Raw genomic sequence first — 9,801 nt, forward strand, 5'->3', positions numbered from 1 at the left:
CAAGCAGAAAACAAGCCGCGTGTCACGATAAAGCTTATGGCGGTGGCCACGAAGGAAATAAAATAAAAATATCATATTTAGATTCGAGCGAAGAGCTGCAACAGCCCTCCAAGCCAAAAGATGCATAAGAACGCAGTGTGTTCGCGTAATTCTGAATGGACTCGTGCGCGAAATTGCCCTGTTTGTATATGCGTCTCACGTTATGCACGCGCCTTTTTTCCTTTCTCACCAGAGGCCATCCGGTTGTCGCGGCTGCTGCGTCAGCCCTACGATCTCTACAAGCCCGGAGTCGTCGATTCGTTCGCCCTTGGTCTCGTCGACCAGCAGTCCAACAGGATGGATCCCGAGATCACCACTGAGGTACACGTCCCGACCACTTGGGCGTATTCGGAAGTCACCGTAGCTGCTCGAGTACAATGACAGCTCCTTGCACCTCATTGCTTAGAGAGAATAAACTATCAGCAGCAGGGTGTTAATTCCTTCGGTCAGTTAAACTGCAGAACGAACGACACGTTGTACACTAACGGAAGTCATCGGTCTGTTGCTGCTGAGTCACACGTTACACTTGAACATGGCGCGCTTACTTATCCGCCAAAGAAAGCTAAAGCATACCATGGCGCATTGCACCGTCGGCCGAGTTGGTGCGATTAAATCTACAACAACGACATAATGTTAAGGGTCCGAATGAAAAGAAAAAAAAATACCGGTCAGGTTATTTACAGAGAAAATAAATACATTTGCTACATTGATGCTGCATTTTATATTGTACTTTTAATTTGTGAAAATACGAACGATAAAGGAGATAGAATATGATCACAGTCATTAGCGTATAACAAGGCAGACATATTGTCAGTGCGAAAAATTTGCGAATGCAAAAAGAGTCGAAGAGACTATTGTTTATTGTATTGTTCATTATTGTAAATGATTGTAACTCATAGCCACACAAATAATGAAGCAATATTATGCCCGAAGTCAGCACGAGACCTCTTATCAAAAACCTTATGAAAAGTAAAATAGAAACAGTCGGCCAGTAAGCGAAATCGTTTGTCTCTGAGGAGGATACAAGCTAACTCAAAATGTAAGTAAGGTAATTTGTTTGTAAAAGAAAGAAGCACAAATATCATAACAAATAAAAGTGTTCGTTAAGCCTCAAGGAGGCGTATATGAAAGACAGGGCTTAAACGCACAACACACGATTAAAGGAGAGAACGAGATAAGATTTAACAGCAGTACTATACGCAAAAATATCTATTTAAACAACGCGTATTATAAAAATTTACGATACCACAGTGGAATGATCGAAATTGCATTGCCCGAAAGATTTGTTAAATGACAGAGAGCGCGATGATTTAGTAATTTTTCTCCTCATTCCCCGTCATCCACGTTACAGGTTACCAACCACTTGTTCGAGATGCCAGGTGACGGCTTCGGCATGGACTTAGTCTCCCTGAACATCCAGCGTGGCCGTGAGACCGGGGTTCCCGGATACAACGACTTCCGCGAGTACTGCGGTTTGCCTAGGGCCCGGGACTTCTCCGACCTGATCGGATACCTTCCCAACAAGACCATTCACCGATACGCCCAGATATACAAGTGCGTATTGCTCCTGCGCTCATTTGACCATGAGTTTTCATAAGCTTGTGGTGTCAATGTTGTGAAGGAGCATAACTGCTCTGATATCTCGCTTTGATTATATCAACAGCTGTTAAAAAAAAAAAAAAAAAAAAACATGGACTGTCAAAAACAAACAGAAATGCCTTCATAAAGGGCTTTTGGCTTATGTTTCCTCTCCGTTTTTGGCTATAAGCTATGACTTTGAAATAATCTACCCATGCTCAACAGACGGCAAATACCTCGCGTATCAAGGGCTACACACCAGGGCGAAAAATCCAGGCCAAGCTAATTGATTTCTCTTACGCGTTCTTTTCCGGAGTTCGTTCATCTTTAGCTGTCACCTCTGCGTGGGATGTAGCTCGCTTTGGGGTCAGTACACGGAACGCGCCCAGATACTCTTGTGGAAAGTTAATGAGGCTGCCCACAACCTACGCTGCCCGGGAATGATAGCAACTGGCACAAATAAACGCACCGCTGCGTGCAGCCTACACAAGGGCACCATTATTTGCCTGCCCTCTTGGAGCGCGTGCTTTCATGGCCCCTCCTGTCGCTCTGTTTCAACGCGGCAGCATTTGATTGTCTTCGATGTAACAAAATGTCCTGATAGATCGAATGGGCAATCACGTCATCAAGGTCTTAATTGTCATCCCAAGGAACCAGTCTGGGTGCGCCGCCAAATTTGAAATGGCCGAGGAAATTCGCAATTCAGCACAGGTGGCTCAGTTGCCGAATGACACTAATCCAACCGATTAAACTGCCTTAATCCGCCAACTAATCCGCCAATATCCGTATAGATTACCAATACGAATTGAGGCGGATTAATCCAGTGGATTAACAGGTCTGATTATATGCCGAGGAGTCCCAAAATTCGGGAAAGACAGGCAGTCTACCGAAATGTGTTAATACAACCTTCTAATCCTCTTAATCCTAATCGGTAAATTATCTATGCAGATTAAGACTGATAGTGGGTCGCAATGCTATAGTTCGGTATGCTTATCCAAATGGCAGTTGGTTGGTTGGTTGGTTGGTTCATAGGAAGGGAAAGGCGCAGTATCTGTCACACTTGCTCTGTGGACACCTGAACCGCGCCGGAAGGGATGAAGGTGGGAGTGAAAGTGGATAGAGAGAAAGGGGGGCCGTAGTGGAGGGCTACGGAGTAATTTCGACCACCTGGGGATCTTTAACGTGCGCTGACATCGCACAGCACACGGACGCCACTTCGTTTCGCCTCCATCGAAACGCAGCCGCCGAGGCCGGGATTCGATCCCGGGAACTCCGGCACAGTAGTCGGGCGTCTTACCACTGCACCATCCCGGCGGGGCCCACATGGCGGCAGTCAAACACTCAAACACTTTAGAAAAGAGTTAACAAATGTATACCAAATTAGGAACGTGAAACCGAATCCAACCGAAAAACTGTCGGGAAAAGATATAATTATGTTAAAATGGCGGCAGAATCTAGGACCAAACGGCGAGATGCAGAACATCAGTGTGCTGGAGCTCACATGGAGAGAAGCTTCATGCCGGTGTCTGGGACAGACGGAATGCCGTGTATACGCACTCAAAGACAAATTGAAGAGAGGACGCAATTCAATCTCAAGTTTGACATTCAATACCTATAGCGAACAATCAAACGCCGCATTTCTATTGTTGAGGATACAGGAAAAAAGCCGCGAGGTAGTTTTTTCAGTGCAGAAAGCGCTACTTTACGGAGTAAATCAGAAACGCAGGAGGTATGTTGAAGCTTTTACCTTCGACCTTTGCGGATGCCTCTGGCATGTGGTAGTTGGCAGGCGAGATGGTCAAACATTGATTTATCAGCGGTTACCTGTCTTTGTGTTTGTTAACATTAAACATGTGCATGACGGCAGTAGTAACTCATGCGCCACATTGTTTAACTGTACAGACCAGCTCGATGAGCCGGGATAGTTCAGTCTGCTTTGAAACTGGCCCTTCGCGACAAGCAGCGTGAACAACAGCGGATGAGAAGACAACGACAATGTCATCCAAATCTGCCAATTACCAACACAAACTATGTCAAACTAGTGCTTTCATATGTTATATGCTAAGTTTAACCCGTTTAAACATCTGCGATTGTTTCATGCAAGCAAAGTTTTCACTCTTTTCCCAGAGAAATCAGTAAAATGTCAGAACTATCGCCCATTTCCTTATGAGAAAAAGAAACTGCAACAGGTTAAGGCAACTGACGATAGCCTTTTTCTGATATCAGCCTCGTACGTATTGCTTTGGAATAAATGAGCTTCCCGCGAGGATTCCAGATATACAGACACGTGCATGAGAGTGAGATGCCACGACAATAATCTTGGAGTAGGCTAACAGGATGGACTTCAAACAAATTCACACGCTACGGAAGATACGCCAAGCGTGGAATTAGCTGGCGGAGAGTTAAAAGTGCCAACATTTCTCCCCGTACCCTGTTTAGCTTATTTCCGTGGCAATAACAGTGTTCTTTTAATGCGCGCAGCAGAAAATACGCCGCGGTCCCTGAGCACATCGTAAAGGGCTCAAAGAGGCTCCGAGGCCTCTTTGAGCCTCGATCTTTGAGCCTGAGCATCTATGCCTCGATGAAGGAAAGGAAAGTCAGTTGTGCCGCACTCCTGAAGATATATATATATATATATATATATATATATATATATATATATATATATATATATATATATATATATATGTTTTATTTTATTTTTTTTTGAGCCGCCAGATGAACGCCGGGATGTTAGGCTACGACATGCAATGCCAAAACACACCGTTTACACAGAAAAGAAAGGCACCGTATACAATTACTGCTGGTAAGCTTTTATTTTTTTATCACGCATAATATTGTTCCATACGAGGAATTCTCCAGCCCCCTTTTTCGTTTTTCTTTTTTTTTTGTTTCAGTGAATTAAGGGAGCATTACTGGAATCACAAAGTCCTCTCAACTGCTAGCACATTCAGATTTTTACGCCCTTTGTCGCGGAAATAATGGCAGACGTTCTGACATCGCTGTCACTCAGAAGAACCTGTAGGTGGTAAGCAATTTGGAGTTACATATCAGTTACGTCATCCGGCAGGCACGTGGACGACATCGACCTGTGGAGCGCCGGTGTGTCCGAGTTCGGTCTGCCGGGTGCCGTGACGGGACCCACGTTCGCCTGCCTCATCGGCGAGCAGTTCGCAAACATCAGGCGCGGCGACCGGTTCTGGTACGAGAACTCCGGTTGGCCGTCATCCTTCACGTTAGGTGAGTATAGTGTGGTGCACGTCGATGATGAGTGTAGCCCGCGCACGTTTTCGTGGTGCTTTCAGTCTACGCGAGCACAATGCCTAAATTAAGCAAACCAAACGACACTGTTGAAAATTGACTAATCTAGCCTTATGAAGTGCTGTCCGTTGCGATGAACGGCTGCACAATTCGCAGGTGAAGCGAGGCCCCGTAGACTTCTCGCCATACACCTATTCCAGGAAGAAACAATTTTTCTGTCACATTCCCCTTATACCTTCCGCGAGTGATGCTCTGGGCCAACCTGACTTATACAAGGCAAAATATGTACCGTACGTGATAACAGCCACACTGCGATTCACTACGGTTGACACCCAGCTAAGCAACATTTTATTTAACAATGAGTTGACCGCAGCAGAGATGTTTGTTTGCAGCAGAGATGTAGATCGGTTGTTTCTGTAGACTCTTGCTTAGTACGAAGCCCACTGACAAATGTATCTCGTCAAGATAAGCCATAAAAGCAGCAACGCCAGATCAGAAGTAAACGATAGTTTTTTTTTTTATTTATTTATGTATGACATGTGCCGACGACGTTGTAAAGCTGTTTAGTTCAAATAGATTATGCCATGGAAACCTGAAACCACCTAGACGACCCTTACCGGAAAAGGAAACAGCTTACAGTATCAGGCCTAAGTACAGGAAGATTTCTAACATGTATGAAACCATACGATCCGTAAGGAGATGCTTTATATCACCGAACGTAATGCAGCAGAACAATTACGCAGAGACAATTTCGTCGACCAACATTCGGACCGCGCACATAGCTTACCGTACGCAGTTGATGCCTGGAAGTGTACAAACATTCTGATGTCACCATCAAAAGAGTTGTTTTTTAACGACAGCTTGAAACCAATCCTCAAGCGCCCCTAATGTACCGGGAACTTATTTCTGATTGCAGAGCAACTGAATGAGATCCGGCAGGTGCGGCTGTGCAGATTCATTTGCGACAACGCCGACGACATGTATGACATTCAGTACAACGCGCTCTTCAAGGTGGACCCCGTCCAGTAAGTACTGCGTTTTGTTGTTTGCAATCACAAATTATGTGAAGAGAAATGACCATAATGCACCTGCATACTAACAGCTGAATGTTCGAGAAAATCGGAGCTGTAAGGCGTCGTCGCTCCTGACTGTTATTGTTCCCCCCCATTATGTTTTACCACGTGCAACAAAATGAGTACGTGGACAATAGCGCGCAATGCATACAATAGCCTGACAATAGCGTTCAACGTTTCTGTCCAGATACAATTTCTGCTCAAGTGCAGAAATTATAGAGCAGATATCATTAAAGAACTATGCATGAATACAGCTGAAACAAAAAGACAAAGCAATAAGCTACAGATTTGCATTTAAGGTACGTAATATTCCTAATGTATTTTCTTCCCATTCTCTTCACAGTAATCCCAGGATCAACTGCGCTTCTTACGACGTCATGCCCAAGATGGACTTTAGCAAGTGGAAAGACACGTCCTACCTAAAGAAATAATCGCCGTCATCCTTAAAACAATACATTCCGACAAGCTGCGCTAGAGACAGAGATACAAGGACAATGTCGCATCCTCTGCTGCACAAGAGAAAAATCGTTGTCTAACGTCACTATATGGCACCGATGATCGAGTACCAGCGCTTCATGATGTAGGTTGACGTGGACAAAGCCATAACACGTTCAACGTCAACCATGCCGTTTGGACGTTCCAAGGACGTGTTCTACAAGAACCCTGGCACCGTTCTCTTGGAGCAACGTGAGGCAAGGAAAAAAAAAAAATATGTTTCTTTAGATCATCGCGAACTACACAGAAGGCAGAGAACAATGCTCCATGAAGCCAGAGGATGCGACATCTCGCGACGGATTGTTCTGCGGTATTTAAATGCGTCTGGGTCTAGCGCGTAGAACTCCACTGAACGTACAGAGAACTAGAGTGCAGAAATTATGTTTATCCGTTCCATCAACTGACTGGAATCAGAAACGACAGACGTTACGCCGCTACGCAAACTCTAGAGAATTTCTGAATTTCTCGGGCAAGTTTGTGGTGAGTGAAAACTTCACGATGAAGCTTCACTGGTGCAACAGTATACTCAGTGCGTTTATCCTTAACAGACGCGCAGCTCGTGTCCTTTAATAGCGTTTTCTTTTGTGCCATAGCGTTTTCAAAAAGAAAAAAAAGGAAGAAACGAGCATTACACGTCGAATGAGACCGCGTCATAATGAATGAAGAAAGCCTTGCTGCTACAAGTATTGCTCTAGCACCAGGACTTGAGAACTCGCAAGTCGTATGAGCAGATCCCATCCACTGGTGCTTCCGATTACTTTCAAAATGCAGCTAAGGCGATTTTTTTTTCTCTTCTGCATTCCTATGCTAGAACAAAAAAAGCTAAGTTTAGTAAAGCTTCACACAGATGTCCAATGCCTAATGCATACTCGAACATTTTTTTTTTTTCATGTACTTTAAGTCGGTATAGTTTTCCATGACTTCACAAATGAGACTGCACTTTCTAGGCTTGTATTAGAAGGGCTTGTGCACGGACGATGGTGCGCGCAACTATTCCATCACCGCTAATACATTATAAAGTAAAGCACAGCTAACAACAATCTGTATAGTAGTAGCACACTGTTAGGCCTAGATGCTGCAAACTTCACGACATAAGTTATCGCGAAATTTTGGCATGCATTTTGCTTGTAAAGGTCGCCCCTTCACCTATCCCTTACTTCCCCCGCATATTAAAATGAGAGAAATACGATTAAGACAAAAAAAAAAAAAGTTCTTGACAGGCGGTTAAAACTACACGGCGAAGAAAGACTATCAAATTGAAGACTCAAATATTCCCAATTTCACTTAAGCTGCAGCTGAGACGAGATAATGGACCGTCAGTAAAGGCTGGTCTACCAGACAAGCGGCAACCACAGACTTACAATTTCTCTCTCTGCTATATATATATATATATATATATATATATATATATATATATATATATATATATATACATTTTTCTTTTTTTTTCTCGAACTGCTCTTGTACCTTCGCCGCCTGCGTACGGCGGACCGGGCCACCGGAGGCCTGTCTTTTGTATATACGGTTCACAGCTGCGCATTGTCGGTGACTAGGACCACAGGGCAGCTCATACCATAGGAAGCGTATACTCTCGCCTACCTACGTGTCTTCCAGCTAGGTTATACCGCCTCAAGCTCTCACAAAGCGGCACCTCAGCGCGGGTACCGAAGCACTGGCGAAACGACTGCGCGGGCGCAACCCGTACCGGTGGCGACCTGCGCATGCGCATTCGTGTCGCCTGTGTGCTGGCATCGGTGCTACGGTGCCGACTTGCTAACATCTACCACGTAGTAATAGTAGACCATGGTTCAGCGCAAAGTAGACATCGATGTTAAACGGGAATAGCGCCACTTACACGACGCGTGCCAGAAACCGTGCCAGGACAGAGAGGTGCGATCTACTGAAACTTTCTGCAAAACGTCTCGCCTGATCAAGGGAATCTTGGAGCAGGCTCCTTCCTTGACTACCTTCTTTTGCCTTGTCCGCGTCTTCCTTTTTCGCGTGCGCGCCAGTGGAGATGAAAGATAGTTCGCAAGCTCGTTTCTGACTATCAAAACGCTGAAGCAACCGCATCGGTGCGTACTGTCGCGAACCAGCTCCTCTTAATAGTAGCTATGCTGGGGTTAGCAAATTCAATGCATGCTGACTGAGTACGCCTTATTATATTGTGTATCTTTGTTTAAAGCATTGAATAGGCAGATAAGAAGCAGCTTTTCCCCTAACAAAGCGCTTTTTATAAATGTGACGACGAAACTCAATCGGCTGCAAGTCAGGCTCACCTGTCATTGCAACAAAGCGCATACGTGGCTTCGAGAAATATCTCACTCATGCAAAAGCCCACGGGTACACGCTCTCACTGATAACCGCTGCTTGCACTTGTTATTATTTTTTTTGTTGTTGCTAACGTGTTGTTACGGGTCGGTTTCGCACACTAAAACAAGGCAAAAGAAGAGTGGACAAAGGTTTCAGAGCTGTACTCCACGGCTACCTTGGACGCCATCCAATGTGCTGCGGATAAACTTACCGAAAGTTCGATCCAGTACTTCTCGAGTAAAGTTGCAGTCTGAAGGTATACACACCATCCATAGCTACTTCAAGTGGGATAACAATAGACAAAGTGAACGTTAGGAACGCGGCGTCGCAAATCCTGATCGGCGAGAATTAACAGCCAACACAATGAGGGGACCAATCGATCGCCAAGACGTTTTTTTTCTTTTTCCTCACTTCCGTTATGTTTTGTATTTTTTAAATAACGTTACACATGTGGGACGCAAGCGTACAAGATTTCTCTTTTTATTTCTCCTTCGGTACCAACCGCCTTTGTAAATACTTCCCAGTCTCCTCCCCCTCGCCTCTATGATATTTATATGCTACACCCCTTCCGTGGTCAACGGGCTTCGCTGTATATCGAAAGTGGATACTGCGTAATTGCGCTAAAAACACTGCGTTTAGTTCCGTAGTTAGTGCTGTCACTTCCATGGATTTGGCGTGTTCAGCTCGCTATAGCCACTTTGGTTGTTTCATTCGAGGCACCCGAGTGTCCCAGTATTGTCTTGTTCAATGAGTCCTGAGCATTACTAAAGCAGAAGTTTTAGGTCCCACGAGGTGCCCGCGCCATGATTATATGTATAACCTGACACTTCTCTTTGTAAAGCTTAATTTGAATTCTACGCAGCAATAAATATCTGGAGGATGCTGCTAAGCGAGGGTGAATATAATGCTGATGGCTGTTATAGAAGTCCGTGGACACTAAAGGGTCAACTGCGCTCTTTATTTTTCTCCCCTTTCCGTTTCTTTATATACTTCCTATTCGTTTTCAACGCTGCAAATATATTTGATGTGAGTGAGACAGCGA

At 44.7% G+C, this 9,801-nt stretch overlaps 1 protein-coding gene across 2 annotated transcripts in view; it reads left to right on the forward strand.

Moving 5' to 3' along the window:
• The window catches only part of LOC146190683 (immunomodulatory peroxidase-like), a 153,136-nt gene extending 145,802 nt beyond the window's left edge, over positions 1–7,334 (forward strand). For both annotated transcript variants that reach the window (XM_084601066.1, XM_084601065.1), the window contains exons 11-15: positions 233–360; positions 1,391–1,593; positions 4,688–4,857; positions 5,795–5,903; positions 6,295–7,334. In XM_084601066.1, the coding sequence (XP_084457192.1) occupies positions 233–360; positions 1,391–1,593; positions 4,688–4,857; positions 5,795–5,903; positions 6,295–6,382 (698 nt within the window). In that variant the 3' untranslated portion in view covers positions 6,383–7,334. The remainder of the gene's footprint in view (positions 1–232; positions 361–1,390; positions 1,594–4,687; positions 4,858–5,794; positions 5,904–6,294) is intronic.
• The last annotated feature ends 2,467 nt before the right edge of the window (positions 7,335–9,801 follow it).

The sequence above is a fragment of the Amblyomma maculatum genome, chromosome 4 (assembly GCF_055883805.1).
Source record: "Amblyomma maculatum isolate TAMU_Amacu chromosome 4, ASM5588380v1, whole genome shotgun sequence".
Classification (NCBI taxonomy): Eukaryota; Metazoa; Arthropoda; class Arachnida; order Ixodida; family Ixodidae; genus Amblyomma; species Amblyomma maculatum.